The 16,245-nt window shown below is 53.1% G+C and overlaps 2 protein-coding genes and 1 pseudogene across 3 annotated transcripts; 2 read left to right on the top strand and 1 right to left on the bottom strand.

Moving 5' to 3' along the window:
- Positions 1-2,319: 2,319 nt before the first annotated feature.
- On the bottom strand, positions 2,320-3,306 carry LOC309832842 (dolichyl-diphosphooligosaccharide--protein glycosyltransferase subunit MAGT1-like; annotated as a pseudogene). The gene has a single exon. The product of its transcript is annotated as a dolichyl-diphosphooligosaccharide--protein glycosyltransferase subunit MAGT1-like (transcript).
- Positions 3,307-5,592: 2,286 nt separating this feature from the next.
- Positions 5,593-8,368, top strand: TEKT2 (tektin 2; the record flags this gene model as incomplete). Its single annotated transcript, XM_082659203.1, has 9 exons — positions 5,593-5,748; positions 5,832-5,957; positions 6,135-6,340; positions 6,858-7,001; positions 7,077-7,191; positions 7,371-7,478; positions 7,604-7,747; positions 7,908-7,987; positions 8,155-8,368. 9 exons carry the CDS (start codon positions 5,593-5,595, stop codon positions 8,366-8,368), a joined length of 1,293 nt encoding a protein of 430 aa, XP_082515329.1.
- Positions 8,369-9,052: 684 nt separating this feature from the next.
- On the top strand, positions 9,053-14,641 carry ADPRS (ADP-ribosylserine hydrolase). The gene is made up of 6 exons (XM_082677504.1): positions 9,053-9,267; positions 11,945-12,041; positions 12,328-12,535; positions 12,636-12,820; positions 13,137-13,237; positions 13,811-14,641. Exons 1-6 carry the CDS (start codon positions 9,054-9,056, stop codon positions 14,101-14,103), a joined length of 1,098 nt encoding a protein of 365 aa, XP_082533630.1. The 5' UTR covers position 9,053; the 3' UTR covers positions 14,104-14,641.
- The last annotated feature ends 1,604 nt before the right edge of the window (positions 14,642-16,245 follow it).

Genomic DNA, 16,245 nt, shown 5'->3' with positions numbered 1-16,245 from the left:
CCCAGACCAGGGCTCGAACCCGCGTCCCCTGCATTGGCAGGCAGACTCTCAACCACTGCGCCACCAGGGAAGCCCTAGATACTCATTTTTAAATCTGCACAAACGTATAACACTTTACTTTGAATGCAGCAAAACTACTTTCCATTCATTTGAACTGATAGACTTTTCTTTCTTATACAAGAAAATGGAAGGGCAAATAGAGTCGAGGAGGGGGGTTGTTGGTTGTTTCAACCTCCAGATTAAATCATCTGCAGCTGTGTAGTTGAAACAGCGGTTCATTCTCTCTGACTATTGTATACAAAACTACTTAGTCTCACTTAAGTCTCAACCTTGAGGATGTCAACGTGAATTTATTTGGCCTGAGACAGGTGTGAGAGCAACAGAAAAGTAAGCTGGAAAAAAGGCCAGAGTCAAGCAGTTTCCTTTGAAGTAGTGTACAAACAAACAAAAATGCCTAAGTTAGAGAGAGAAACTATTTCCACTCACTCTGTTTTTAAAAAAGTGCAATTTACTAGAGCAACTATACCCAAATCCCTTGGCAAACAACTCATACAAAAACATCAAGATCGGCCTTTCTCACCTTCTGAGATGCCCCACACTCTGTGGAGTGTTTCTCTCTAAATAAATCCACTTCTTACCTATCACTTTGTCTCTCACTGAATTCTTTCTGCGATGAGACATCAAGAACCTGAGCTTCGGGGCTTCCCTGGTTGCACAGTGGTTAGGAATCTGCCTGCCAGTGCAGGGGACACGGGTTCGAGCCCTGGTCTGGGAAGATCCCACATGCCGTGAGCAACTAAGCCCGTGCACCACAGCTACTGAGCCTGCACTCTAGAGCCCGCGAGCCACAACTACTGAGCCCGTGAGCCACAGCTACTGAAGCCCGCGCGCCTAGAGCCCATGCTCCACAACAAGAGAAGCCACTGCAGTGAGAAGCCCGCGCACCACAAGGAAGAGTAGCCCCCTCTCGCTGCAACTGGAGAAAGCCCACGGGCAGCAATGAAGACCCAATGCAGCCAAAAATAATAAACAAATTAAATAAATAAATAAAATAAAAATGAAAAAACATCAAGATCTTCCACTGTACCTCGAAGGTGGGTCACTTGGTTGTAAGTAGCCAAAGCCAGTCCCAATTTAAAGCAGAAATCTTCTGATGTGACACTAAATTACTGTTGCTTGAAAAACATTTTCACAATCACAGTTCTCACTTTTCTAAAATTGCAATTTCCAGAGGGAAGACCAGAGTTCAATTTAATAGTAGAATACAACTTTGCTGTCATTTGCCAAGCACATTAATAAGCTATTTGGAACTTAACTTTGGTTATCTACATACGACAGAATGAAGGTAAGGGGGCGGGGGGGGGGGTAGAATCTCCAAATTTGTACTTTGTTTCTCCACTTAAGAAGGTAGAAAGGCCAAAATAGAACAGCTTTTAAGACATTCAGTTTTACATTTCTGCATATTGGAAATAACCTGACATTTTAGCATGCTTCTAAACAGAAAAGGGTGAATAAAATCATCATTCATCCTCTGAATTGTCTTTATATTTTTCCCTTAGATTTAAATTTAATTGAAAACAACCTCACATCAACACCAAAATAGGAACTACTATTTTGTTAGAAATTGCCCTCTTGGAAGAGAAATAAAGAAAGATAATTTACCTGAAACCTTTCCGGATAAAAAGTCGTTAACGATTGTGGAGAAACAATCCAGTATTTAATTAGTCCGTAATGTCTACAACCATCAGGAAGCACAATAGCGTATTTCAGTAGAAAAGACTTGGGAGATGGAGCACCACGTAGTACTGTGTCTGCCTCTAGACGTTGGAAGTGCACGCTAAAGAAAGGTAAGTCTTCAGGGAACAACACACGAAGTAAGCTGTGCAAATATACACCTCCAAAAAAGGCAATACAGTTTTAACTTCAGTAGCTAGATGTGGGGATGGATACCTTATCAAGATATTTTTCATATTAGAATAAAATCAGCTGACCAAATATTAACTAAAGTACCTTTAAACACTCCTAATTCAGTAAAAGGTGTACACTCTGAGGATTTTAATTATTGGAATTCACTAAGTAAGGTAATCTATGACATTTACTGGGAGGAGAAAATTGAGAAGAACAGAGAAGATACATAACATAACACTTCACAGATTTTGAGAGAAAATAGCTTGTTATTGCCAGGACACCTCATGTCTCCTTTGGCTAAGTCTTAATCAATTAAAAAAGTTACGAGTTCATATTCTGCTGTTTTCATGTTTTTATTTTCACATTTTAAAAAAATTTCTTGCTTCCTTGTCTACATCTCTAGGATCCTTTTTAATCCACGAGAATGTGGAATGGATAGTTATGTTCTTTAAATCTGAAGAGAGAAAGCAGCCAACTGAAGAATATTACAACTAGACACAAACAAGTCATGGACATTATCTTCCTATTTATAATGATCATAGGAGAGGTGGCAGCTGTATCTAAGAGCAACATTCCCAGGGTAATGCATACATGAAACAGAGAAATGATATACATTTCTGCTACAAACTGAAAGTAATGCACTTCATGAATATAATGTGTCTGTCCTGTGTATTGCTTTGAGCAAATGGGGCTCCTCGTATATGAGTCCACATTGGACCAGATGACATCAAAACACAGCTAAAACTGCCCATAAGTTTTTGTTAAAACTAAATTTCCTATTCCATTTCAATACATACACAAGTCCACCGATGAGAGCCAAAGATAGGAATAGTAATAATTTATAGGCTTCCTGGTTCTGACATTGACCATCCATCTCTCATTTCTCTCGGCTACCCATGTGAACCTTTGCTGTGCTATGATACCCCTCTCTTTGAAATTATAAATGTCATCGGCTGTAAATTTACTTTTAGCAGAAAAGTGGAGGACATTCGGAACAGACATCACCTGGAGCATTTCAGAGACCTCGGGGCTTTCATCAAAATCCACCATAGCAAAAAATACCTTGTTACTGAATGCACTGGAGAATTGCCAGGAATCTGCCAAGATCTGAAATTCTTGAAGAGCAAGTTTGCATGTTACACATGATCTAAACTTCTGGAGAGTAGTAAACATCACAATAACAGAATAGTTTCTTGGTTTTTCTAATACAAAACGATTGAACATGGCATCATTCATTCTTATCACTCTGTTTTTCTGAGTCCAGTCCATCAGCTGTCCGACCTTTTCTGCTAATATCTTCTTCCTTTGTCCAGGATGTGCAGGAGTCTCGGGAGTCATGAACACCAAAACCACCACCATGGTCGGAGATACACGCCAAAGCCACCACCATTCTTCCATATTTGTTTACTTCTTTTTGTTAAGTTTCCAAATATCTATGCCAAAATCTTATCATTTCTCCCAGCAGTTAATTTGTCCAGGACCTTTTATTTGTCTGTCTTCTTTAATCCTAGTAAAAGAGCTATATCACAAATTCCCATGCATGTCTGGTTTATGAGCCATGTATTAGAGTTTAGAAAATATTCTGTGAAAAAACAAAATTCTGTGATCAAGGAAGTCTTGGAAATGTTCCATCTCAGTCTTTCTGCAGAGTTCCAGACTCACATTTCTAACTGCCTCCTGGACAGCAATACCTAGATCCACCACAATCACCTCAAACTACTCAAAAGCCAACCTCATCATCCCCTTGCCTGCCAAGCCCTGGGTTCTCTGCCTCTCTTCCCACTGTGACCCCATCCCACCAATCACTGAGGTGATTTTAAAACTGAAGACTCTTCTTGGACTCCTCTCTTACCCTCCATCCATCAAACCAGAACTTAGCCTCTGGAGCAGACTGCCTGAGTTTGGATCCAAGCTCTACCACTTAGTTTTGTGACCCTGGGCACGTTCCTCACTTCTCTGTGCCTCAGTTTCCTCGCCTGTAAGACGATGGTGGTCATAGCATCCCTCTCCTAGGATTTTTCTGCACAGCCCTCAGAGAGGAGCAGGCGGGCAAGCTGGGGATAGCATCCCTGCCTTCCTCTTGCTGTCCAGCGCCACCACTAGAGGCAGTGCGGAGTCGTAACTGAGAGAAGGTAGACCTGGGGACCAGATGCATCTGGGTTTCCATCCTTACCAGTCTCTTCAGTTACTGGCAAAAATGGGGGTAATGCCTACCTCACCTATTAGTTATGTACATTACCTGTCAACATCTTCCAATGTCTAGAACGGTACTAGCACGATTGGATTTTTTTTTCCTTCTCCTTTTCAGAGAAATGGTTGGATACTGAGCATTACTTCTAATACCTGTTACCTCTCCCAGGGACGTGCCCTCTCCAATTACGATGATCATTCCTTCTATGCCGTCAAGCAGATGATGAAATTATTGGGAAAGACAGAATCAGTAGAATGTGTCTAAATAATGTTAAGTTCTGGGAAGGATACCTGCTGGAGAGTGAGCCTGACTGGGAGATTACTCTGGCTATGTACGGCACCTTTTTTTTTTTTTTTTTTTTTTTTTTTTTTTTTTTTTGCCATGTCGATGCGTAACCTTTATCAAAGTAAAGATTTTTAACTTGTGAATGAAGTGAACGCGATATCCTGATGCCCTCCTCCTCCCCATCCTCTTGCTGCACCAGCCCCGCCGCCGGCCCTTTCCTACCCGGAAGGCCTCTGGGCCCCAACGCCGCCGCCACCGCCGCGCCGCCCGGCGGTGACCAAGCTGAACGCGGGCTGTGATGACCCGCGCGCGGAAGAGGGGTGCCTAGCAACCGGGGGCGCTTAACAGAGGAGCCGGCGAAGGGAGGCGGAAGTGCGCGCTGGGAAGGTGAGAGGAGGAGGGGACAGGGGTGGGGAGGTGCTCACCGGCTCCCGCTCCTTTCTCTGCGCCGGGGTATTAATTTAAACTGAAGATGATTATCCTAGGAGGGGAAGGGAGGGATTGGGCTGGAACTAGACAAACCGCAGCTCCTCCCGCTGGGGCCCCTCACACACCCGCTCCTCCTCCTCCAGCAGAGGGCAGAGGGAGGGAATATGACCCAGGTGGGGAGGGGACCAGCCCCCCACCACCAATTCCCTAGGGCCAATTCGAAGCCCCTTCGAAACAAGCCGGTCCTCTCTGGATGGAGATAGGGCTCCTTCTCTTAGATCCCGCAGGGCCCTAGCCCAAAGCTGGGGCAGGGAAAGCAAAGAAAGTTGCACAGGACTTGGTTACTGGAAGTAGTGGTGGAAACTGGATTAAGGGCTACTTTTCCTGCTACCTGCCCCCCCCCTTCCGCCAGCCCCGCCGAGCACTTGGCACTACACACACACACGCACACGCACATGCACACACACACACGCGCACGCACACACACTGAGGAGCCCCATTATCCCCTTTCACCTGCTCCAGGACCTGTAGGATCCAGCAGTTTGTGTCTGTGGATGCATGGGTGGGAGGAAACTTAGTTAATGCCTCACACGAAGTTGAGTGTAGGGAGTGCTGTTTCCAAGCAGGCTTCCAGCAGGAAGGGGCTTGGAGCGGAACGGACAGGAGCACATCCTTTGGAGGCTTTCCTCAGTGGTCTCCTGCAGCCTTGTTTGCTCCCTCCAGCAGAGGTGGGTGTCTTGGAACAGGCCTGGGGTCCCTGCGCCTTCGGCTCCTGCACCATGGCCACCCTGAGTGTCAAGCCCAGTCCACGTTTCCAGCTGCCGGACTGGCACACCAACAGCTGCCTGTTGTCCACTAACGCTGAGCGGCAGCGAGATGCCTCACACCAGATCCGCCAGGAGGCCCGGGTCCTCTGCAATGAAACCGACAACCAGGTTGGGGGCCGGAGCCCGGTTGGGTGGGAAAGGGATAGCCCCCAACTCCCGATAACCTCTTTATCTGGCTCTGTCTCTTCCAGACCATTTGGGACGAACATGACAATAGGACTCGACTGGCAGAGAGGATTGATTCTGTCAACCGGTGGAAGGAGACGCTGGACAAGTGTCTGACGGATTTAGATGCCGAGATCGACGCCCTGACACAGGCAGGGAGCCAGGGCAGGGTGCCAGGAGACCCTGCCTGCAAGGACCTCCCTCTCCCTCCCCTCTTCCGGGTCAGGGTATTTGGTGGCATGTCCATCTGAGGCACTTGGCCTAAGTGGGGATGAGAGCTGCTTCCCAGCGGATGGCCCCACCAGCCTCCTGTGCCCTCTCTTTTCTAGATGAAAGAGTCAGCAGAACAAAACCTGCAGGCCAAGAACCTGCCTCTGGATGTGGCCATTGAGTGCCTGACCCTGCGGGAGAGTCGGCGTGACATTGATGTGGTGAAGGACCCCGTGGAGGAAGAGCTGCACAAAGAGGTAGAGGTCATTGAAGCCACCAAGGAGGCCTTGCAACAGAAGATCAGCCAGGCCTTTGAGAAGCTCTGGTAAGAGAGAGATGTGTCATTCGCACGTTCACCCGCCTTTGAAGGCTGTGTTTTAAATGTAGAACGTGTGTATCGTGGGTTACAAGTCACTGGCTCTCAGGCCGCCTTCTGCCCCCGCCGTGCCCATGGCAGAAACCACTCACCCACTGATCGTAGTACTTTTTGTACCACCTGGACGTGGTCTCAGAATACTTCTCATGAACCTGCTCTAGGCAGCCATTATCAATTTATTGGAAGCATGAGAGATGAAGCCCATGTGCCACCACGCCGACTTTCTGGGAGTGTGAGCCTTGTGAGTGTGGCTACTGGAGTGTGCCCTGTGGGTGTGTGCAAGCACTTGGTGCCATAGTTTTGTCTGTGGGGAGCTCATCCAGCTGTGCCTATATTTGTCTCAGCTGCAGCGGCAGCTCCACTGTCACCTCAGCTTTCCCATCCCTCCTTGTCCCTTCAGTACCATGGGCGCTGCGTTCCAGGGCCTTGGAGGTATGGCTCCTGATCCAGTCTGTTCTGTCCCCAGCCTCCTGCAGGAAGTCCGACAGCAGCTCAACTCTGACCATCGGGGCAAAATGGAGGCAATGGACGTTGACAGAGGCTGCTTCTCTCTCAACCTCAAGTCCCCGAACATCTCTCTGAAGATTAATCCCACACGTGTCCCCAACGGGTAAGAAGGGCGTTTCATTCAGTCTCTCTTCCTCCCTGCAGAGGCCATATTCTGATTATTTCCTGCCACCTGCAGCTCCACCACACTCCAGCAGTGGGATGACTACAGTCAGTTCAACAAGAACCGAGCAGAGGCTGAGATGAAAGAGTCCATAGAGCTGAGGGAGGCCATCGCCCTAACTATTGCCAAGGTGACTGACCACTCCCCCTACCCCGATCCTCCATGACTAAGAGATGGCCCCAGCATGCACTCAAGCGCTTGTCTTCTGTTCCCTGTCAGCCATGTGGCATCCCACCCCTCACCTGAGCGACATCCTCAGCTGGCCAGAGCTCATACCCTCCCCTTGCCCTGCCTACTTTCTGTCCTCAGACCAACAACGAACTGGAAGCCCAGAGGGTTGCAACGGAATTTGCCTTCAGGAAGCGGCTGTGGGAGATGGAGAAAGTGTACAGTGAGCTCAAGTGGCAAGAGAAGAATGTGAGCCTTCTCCGTTTGGTCTCCTGGGGCCTGGACTTCCCGCTGTGGGATGAGGAGCCTGAGGCCCTGCCAGGAAGCCCCGGACTGGGTGCACCAGGTGGAGACCAGTCACTCTGTCCCTGCAGACCTTGGAGGAGATTGCCGAGCTGCAGGAGGACATCCGGCATCTGGAGGAGGATCTGCGCAGAAAGTTACAGAACCTGAAGCTATGCCACACCCGGCTAGAGACCAGGACCTACCGGCCCAACGTGGAACTCTGCAGGGACCAGGTACGAGGGCACCCCAGTGGGGCATGGGCCCCTGGCTAAGGTTCCTCAGGATGACTCACTCCCTGGTGAAGCAGGGGTGCTGGCGCAGGGCAGCCCCCAGACCCGTGGCAGAAGGACAGTGTGGCTGACCTGGACTCCCAACCTGCCCCTCTGCCTCCAGGCACAGTACGGCCTCACTGAGGAGGTTTACCAGTTAGAGGCGACTACTGCTGCCCTGAAGCAGAAGCTGGCGCAGGCACAGTAGGTTTGGGGAGTGGGCAGGACGGGCGGGGAGACACCTCCCACCATTGGGGTCCCTTGCTGCCTGCCAGCTTCCCTGCTGTCTTCCTGACTCAAGGCTGGTGAGCTCAGCCCTGACCTCCCAGCCTCACACCGGCGGTGGTGGGCTGTTAATCCCTCCTCCCCAGGGATGCTCTGGACGCCCTGTACCAGCATCTGGCCCGGCTGCAGGCTGACATCGCCTGCAAGGCCAACTCCATGCTCTTGGACACCAAGTGCATGGACACCCGGCGGAAGCTGACCATGCCGGCTGAGAAGTTTGTGCCGGAGGTGGACACCTTCACCCGCACCACAAACCGCACCCTGAGTCCACTCCAAACCTGCCCGCTGGAGCTAACCTAGCGAGGGGGCTGAGGGAGGAGGGGAAGGCTGGTGGAAAATGAAAGAGGGAGGGCAGTGGAGAGAACGAATCTAATAAAGGTCGGGGGTTCTCAGTCCAGACGGTTCTTTGCTACCCCTGCATGTAGCCAGTGGGGAGAGGGCTCTTGGCTGTCCTGTGCACGGAGGAGCAAAGATGGTAACATCATCCCTCAAGCTCCATGTTCCCAATCCCATGCCCTTCTCTGGGCTAGGCCAGCACCCTGGGCTCCAGCGCCGTGATCTCTAACCAGCTCTGTCCCAGCTGGACCCTTGCGTGCCCTCTTGACGCCTAGGGGAGGCCCAGAGGGGGCTAGGGTGACAGGGGGAGGGCTTGGGGGTGGCCGCCCAGGACTGAATGACCCGAGCTGGGGCTGCTGTGGCACGGCTGGCCGACCGTGGGGGCAGTGGCCCGAAGGTCTGGCTCAGTGCGCAGCCCTCGGGGACCCTTTAGTGGCCGTCCCGCCCGGCTGTGACGCCGTTTACAGGTCGGGGAAACGCGGGCTAAATACAGAGGCCGGGCCCAATCGAAACGAGGTCTGCGGGACCGCCCCTTGTCACCTGCGGGGCAGCTGCGACTCCGGGCCGCCGGGTGGCGCTGTGGGGCCGGGGAAAGCCGCGCGGTGGGGTGCGCGCGGGCCGCACCGGAAGTGGCGGCTGGTACGCGCGGATGGCGGCGGCTGCGGTGATGACGGCGGCGGGCTGCGGAGGGGCTGGGGCGGCTCGCTCCCTCTCCCGCTTCCGCGGCTGCCTGGCGGGCGCGCTGCTCGGGGACTGCGTGGGCGCCGTGTACGAGGCGCGCGACACCGTCGACCTGACGTCAGTCCTGCGTCGGGTCCAGGACCTGGAGCCGGACCCCGGCTCGCCGGGGAGCGCGCGGACAGGTGGGCGGGGCCGGGCGCACTGGGCACCGGGGAGCTGCGAAGGACTCAGGCGGGGAGGGGACAGCGGCCGGAGGGGCCCGCTCTGCACGACCCGCGGGCACCTTGGATTCAGCGTGTCCAAATCCGAGCCCCGTCTTCGCACGTCTCTCCCCGAACGTGCACCAGCCCGGGGCTTGGCTACACAGACCTCCCAGCCGTGCAAGCCACGCCTAGATTGCGCCTAGTCCAATACTTAAGTCCCTGCCGATTTTACCCATTTTACGCGTTTTACCCGGGTCTCCCGAGTCAGTTGGCCACCAGTCCATCTCCACGCAGCTGGAGGGCACTTCTGAAAGCAGATCTTACCGCGGCCTCCCCTCATGAATCTCTGCAGTAATTTTCCATTACCCTTAGGACATAGCCAAACTCCTTAATGTTCCCTACGTGGCCGGCCCTCGCCTGCGTCTCCAGTTTCACCTTATACCACCCTTGGCCTTGCTGTCTGCGCTGCACTTCCTCTCACTTCGTGCCTCCTCTAGCTCAGGCCTTTGCATGTACTGCTATCCCTTTGCCTGTAAAGCTCTCTCCCCTCTGCCTCTCCCTCCCTGTGCAGTCAACTCATCACCCAGATCTCAGCGCAGTATCACGGCTGAGGATGATTCTTCTTGGAGAGCATGTAGAATAGTAAGAAAAAGGGGCCACACCCGGAACCCTGGAGGAGGAAAAGGAGCTAGAGAAGGAAACAGTTTATAGGAGGAGAAGCAGAGGGGAGATGGGTAACAACAAAACTCAAGAAAAGAATTTCAGGGCTTCCCTGGTGGCGCAGTGGTTGAGAGTCCGCCTGCCGATGCAGGGTACACGGGTTCGTGCCCCGGTCCGGGAAGATCCCACATGCCGCGGAGCGGCTGGGCCCGTGAGCCATGGCCCATGAGCCTGCGCGCGTGCTCCGCGGCGGGAGGCCACAACAGTGAGAGGCCCGCGTACAGCAAAAAAAAAAAAAAAAAATTCAAGATGAAGACACTGGTTACTGGTGTGAGGCTACAGAGAGGTTAAGTGGGGGGAAGTCTAGACTTAGAAAAGCATCTTCAGTAGAAGGTTGAACCTTGGAAGTTAGATTTCAGTGGGTTTAGGAGGAAATGGAAAAGGAGAAAATAGAGTATGTTTGGTATGAAGGGAAGGAGAGAGATGAGCTGTGGCTGAGGTGAAGACAGGATGGGGGGGACAGTTCATAATTTCATTTTTGGTTTGATGTTAAGATGAGGGGAAGACATTTTAGTTTGAGATTTTAGGACCCTTTGGGTGCAAGTGGCAGAAAACCCAACTCAAAATGGCCTGAGCAAAAAGAATGCATTGGCTGGCATCACTGAGAAGTCCAGGGCAGGTCTGGCTTTAAGCAGAGCTAAACCAAGCCATCTCCTCAAGACTCAGTTCCTCTCCTTATTCAGATCTGCGTTCTTCTGGGTGGGCTTCACTGTAACAGACCCTTCCCACGGGGTGGCCCTCAGCAGTTCCCAGCTCAGCATCTCCAGCAGAGGAAGTTTCTCTTCGCAGTGGCACCAGCAGAGGTCTCTGATGGAGTCTCAGTGGTCTGGCTTATGTCACCCGTCCATCACTGAAACAGGGAATGGGGTGCTGTTTGGCTGGGCTGGAGGTGGCATTGGCTCCCTCCCCTATCATCTGGACTGGGAGTGGGAGAGAAGTGATTCCCTGGGGGAAAGCAGGGTGCAGGGACCGATCAGAGGGAGACCAGGTGCTGCTGCATTACAGAGGGAGGAGTTGAGACAAAGGAAGGGCAAGGTCCCTGGGGAACTGGGCTTGGGGGGCACTTCAAGAGGGACCAGTCCCTCTGAGGACAGACTGGAGAGTGTGACTGTGAGTAGGTGCCTGTGAGCCTCTCTTCCTGGTGAAGTAGGGTGTGGAGGCTCCTGAGAGTGAAAGGGGAGGAGAAGGCAGGGTTGGGACTTGGGATACACAGAGCAGGGCAGGGATGGGGGGCAAGGGCAGAAGGCAGATGTGAGGAATAAGAAGGGGCTCACTAGGGAGTATGCTTAGTTCTCTGTAACTGTCTCTTCTTCAGATAAAACCAAGTCCTTGGCCCTAGCTGGCTTATAGCCTATTTGAGAAGCTACCACGTAACCAATGGTGTGTGTTACAAGTGCCAGAGCAGTAGACTCGGGCACCCAGAGGAAGGAGACAGGGCCAGAGGAGGGCGGGGGAGCAGCCCCAGGTGGGAAGGACTTGACCCAGGCTCCAGGATTGGTTCTGAGGATGTGGATTGGAGCAGTGGGATATAAGATGGGTGAGGAAGGGCGGGCTTCAGATGGCCAAGGCAGTGAGTTTGGACCTCATCCTGAAGGCAGCAGACAGCCATTCGAGCAGGAGAGTGAGATGAGGAAAGTGATATTCTACTCTTTCTGGCTGCACATATAGGTTGGGCTGGAGGGTGGGGAATATGCAGGAGATTTGAGAGGCCCAAAGCAGGTCCATTAAGACTGGAGATGCAGCCAGAAGGGGTGGAAGGTTTTCCTCCAGAAATCAGCAGGGCATGTGACTGACTCAGAGCCCTGGAAACTGGATGGGAGTGAGAGGCTGACTTGAGGCCTTCTGGAAGTAGTAGATAAAAGGAGTGAGCGGGAGGCCAAAGCCGCCACCCTCGAGCCCTGCAGCTCGATCTCCGCCCCCCGCCCTGTCCCTGCAGAAGCACTGTGCTACACAGACGACACAGCCATGGCCAGGGCGCTGGTGCAGTCCCTGCTGGCCAAGGAGGCCTTCGACGAGATGGACATGGCGCACAGGTGAGGGCAGTGGTCCTGGGGTGAAGCAAACCAGGTGGGCAGAGTTATTGCACCCCTTGACCAGAGCAGTGACATCTGTGCATGCCGGGACACCCTCCCCGCACACCCCGCTGCAGGACACTCTCCCTAGGGCAGCTGCAGCTTCCCAAGCTAGAAGTGACAGCACCGCTGGCACAGGCTCCTGAGGGCCCAAGGATTCCTCTTTTCCCAAACCAGCCAGGTTTCTTCTCTCCCAGCCCTGGCAGGCATCTCTTAGATCACTACGCTGTCCCCTTCTCTCCCCTAGGTTTGCTCAGGAGTACAAGAAGGACCCTGACCGGGGTTATGGTGCTGGAGTGATCACCGTCTTCAGGAAGCTCCTGAGCCCCAAGTGCCGTGATGTCTTCGAGCCTGCCCGGGCCCAGTTTAATGGCAAAGGCTCCTACGGCAACGGGGGCGCCATGCGGGTGGCCGGCATCTCCCTGGCCTATAGCAGTGTCCAGGATGTGCAGAAGGTAGTTAGGGCTGGCTGGCTTCTGGACACTCTCGTCCCTCCCTCCTCTGCAGCTTGGGTGCTGTGACAGCAGGTCTTTGCCTCCCTCATCTTTGCCCTAGTTTGCCCGGCTCTCGGCCCAGCTGACACACGCCTCCTCCCTGGGTTACAACGGTGCCATCCTGCAGGCCCTGGCTGTGCACCTGGCTTTGCAGGGTGAGTCGTCCAGTGAGCACTTCCTTGAACAACTCCTGGGCCACATGGAGGAGCTGGAGAGTGATGCCCAGTCTGTGTCAGATGCCCGGGAGTGAGTATGCGGGCTGGAGGCGCGTCTGTGCATGTGCATGCTGGTGGGGTGGCCCTGCCTCAAGCTGAGACCTTCCTTTAATTGCAGGCCCTAAGGAGGGGTGGGAAGAAGCCCTTTGCGTTGGCTGTGCCTCAGGGCTCTCCGGGTCCCAGAGAACAAACCGGGTGGCTCGCCCTTCCCACTTCTTGCCCTGACACCCGTGCTTAAGTGTCAGATACCCACGTCCCTGCCTCGCCCTCCCATGCAGCCCTTCCCCCTCCTGCCTTCTCCACCCTGCTGGCTCCGACCTCCCTGAAATCTCGCCCCCAACCCACAGGTTGGGCATGGAGGAGCGTCCGTACTCCAGCCGACTGAAGAAGATTGGGGAGCTTCTAGAGCAGGACTCAGTGACCAGAGAGGAGGTGGTGTCCGAGCTAGGTGGGTAGTCCCCCACCCGTCATCCTTCAGGGTCAGTCTTGGGCTCAGGAGTGGGAGGGGTGCCTGGAGTCACGCCTGCTGCCATCACACCTTTGCCAGGGTTGCTGAGACAGCAGAGCCACGTTCCGTAGGGTCTTTGGCAGGCTGCGAGCACAGCTCCTTCTTGTTCTAGGGCAACAGTACCCTCAGCCTTAAAGATAAACATCCCAGAGATGGCAGCCGGCCGCTGGTTTTTTACAGCTAATGGTGATAGTACTTTACTGTGTTCTGGGCACTATGCAGAATGCTTCACCTCTAGGATGTCATTTCACCCTTGCACCAGCCCTGCGAGAATTCCTAACTTTATTCACTCTCTACACGAGGAGCTGAACCCAGGATACAGGAATCACACAGCCAGTAGGTCGGCGAGCCGGGATTTGAACCCAGGTAGCCTAACTCCAGAGCCTGTGCTCTTAATCGCAGCCCAGCTTGAAGCTGAGAGTGTTGACTTGTGGCAGGTGGCAGGAAGCCTGGGGACATGTGGGGCTCGGGAAGGGGGGCGGCTCAAGTTCCCATAATCTGGCTTCCCCGCAGGGAATGGCATTGCTGCCTTTGAATCTGTGCCCACCGCCATCTACTGCTTCCTGCGCTGCATGGAGCCCGACCCCGAGATCCCCTCTGCCTTCAACAGCCTCCAGAGGACTCTCATCTATTCCATCTCACTTGGTGGGGACACAGACACCATTGCCACCATGGCCGGGGCCATTGCTGGCGCCTACTATGGCATGGAACAGGTGCCAGAGAGCTGGCAGCAAAGCTGTGAGGGCTATGAGGAGACTGACGTCCTGGCCCAGAGCCTGCACCGGGTCTTCCAGAAGAATCTGTGAGGGCCACAGCTCCGCCATACCCAGCAGGACCAACTACAGCTCGGACTGGAAACCCTGGGCTCCCTTAGGCTTGGCTCCCTGCCTCGGCCTTCCTGCGGTGTGGCCGGAGTGCACCCTTGGGGCTGGGGACTCCTCTGGGGAGGTCACTGAACAGTGAGGGAGGGACGGGTGCCTTCTGGTGCTGGGTTCCTGGCTTCTGCAGAGCCTCGGTGCTCCTGGCTCCTCAGTCAGACATAAGGGACCGGGGCAGGTTTTATTTTGGAGCAGTACTTGTGGTGTTTTCCTTTATTATCTAGGACATGGGATTTGGGGAGGTGGAAATGATCTGCGGCATCGTTTCTCCTTGTTGGGATTTAACCAGTTTGCCAGGATGCCTGCCTTTGACTGCACAGGGCCCCAGGCGCCAAGTTTATATGGATCAGGAGGTGGACACATGAATCTAGCTGATCTAGATGCACACCTGGCCCTTGGCTGTCATGGGTCTTGTTAACAGCTTCCCGACGAAGTTACAGAGCAATAAACAGTTCTTTAAATCCCACCACTGTTTCCTGTGTTTCTCCTCTGCCCTGAGCGGATTCTTCCCCCCTCGCCCTTCTGTGCCTGTGCCTCTCTGTCTGGGCCTCACTCTCCGAGGAGCCAGGGACCCAAGCTGCTGGCCTGTGGAGGCATATTCCTCCAGCTGTTCAGCCACGAAAAGCAGAGCAGGCATGGTCTGGTGCTTTGTCCTGGTGGAGATCCCTCACAGTGGCCCAGGCAGTGGGCAGAAACAAGCCAGATTTTCCTGCTCTCAGAGCCTGGCTTCATAGGTTGCTCCCCAGATAGAACCCAGGCCCAGCCAGGAACCAGAACGCTGTAGGACGATGCCGAGGGGACCGTGTTATCACGGGACCGCTGACCTTTGTGTGAGGGGGGCACATCGCCTCAGGTGAAGGCCGGGCCTCATTCTGCATCTTGGGCCTCAGTCAAAGGCCTTGGCCTGCTGGGAAGTTCTGCACACCATCCATTCTGAAGAAAGGAAAATCGAAATGGAGGAGACACCTCCCCTCAAACTTGAGGGATATTCCAGCCTCGGTGGAGAGAGACGCATGCCCAGCTCTGCAGCTAGCCTGAGGTTTCAGGACTGTCGGACAGGCCTGCTTTCAGCCAAGATGGGGTTCTTCCAGGCTGGGGAAAACCACAGGATTTTTCAGGGCACAGGTTGGTCTCAGGTCTGCTGTCCAGATTCCCAGAGTACGGCAAGTTATGGGGCAGTGCTTTCTCCCAGGACAGCTCCCCTGGCCCTGCCTTCAGCGTTGGGCCTTGCACTAGCCCCGCCCACAGGAGCAAAGATTCCTGATTTCATTCATAATTTGTATCAGATGTTGAAACTTGACCCTTGGGATCCTGAGCCAGCTGTCATGCTCCACTACCCTTGAGAGCTTGCAGGAATGTTCCAGGGAAGCTTGATCCGTCTCCCCTAGCTCCAGCCACTGCCTCACTTTGCTTTCTTAAAATGCCTCTTGGCATTTACTTGGTGCAGAGCCTCGGCAGCTTCAGAGAATCAAGCATTTCTGATGCGGTGGTGACAGAACCCCTGGCTGGGAGGAATGCACGCTCCTCGAGAGGGTGCAGAGCAAGAGCCCCAGAGAGCTCCCTGGGTGCTTCACGAAATCCAGAGGCTCGAGACACCTCTGAATCAACGCCAGTTTCAGCACAGGGCTGTTTATTCAACAGGCTTTATTGAGATTGTGTCAATACAGTCAATACCGTTGTTTTTCTTTTCAAAAAGAAGTCCCATTTTCTTTGATTCCCAAGTGCATTTTTCCCCGAATCTTCTGTGACACAGGGTACATAATAGGTATGTAGAGAACTAAGCTCCTATACCAGGTTAGAAATGAAATTACCAACGGAAAACATTTAAACCTTAATCTTAAAAAACAATGAGGAATCAATATAAAAATGCACAAGGTAATGTAGTTTTCATTGTTAAAACCTGACATAGTTTATCAAAGCTAGTCAGTTAAGTGGACACCTGGAAATCCCATAAATATTTCGGAAGCACCACCCACCTCTCCCCAAAGGCTTCAGGAATGACATTTAACAGAAACTCAGTTCTGTGAAACAGCATTTTTTCTTTTTTTTTGGCTCCCTGTACCCTCCTCA

Source organism: Grampus griseus, assembly GCF_964374135.1.
Source record: "Grampus griseus genome assembly, chromosome: 1".
NCBI classification, from domain to species: domain Eukaryota; kingdom Metazoa; phylum Chordata; class Mammalia; order Artiodactyla; family Delphinidae; genus Grampus; species Grampus griseus.
This window is presented reverse-complemented; position numbering and strand designations above follow the sequence as displayed.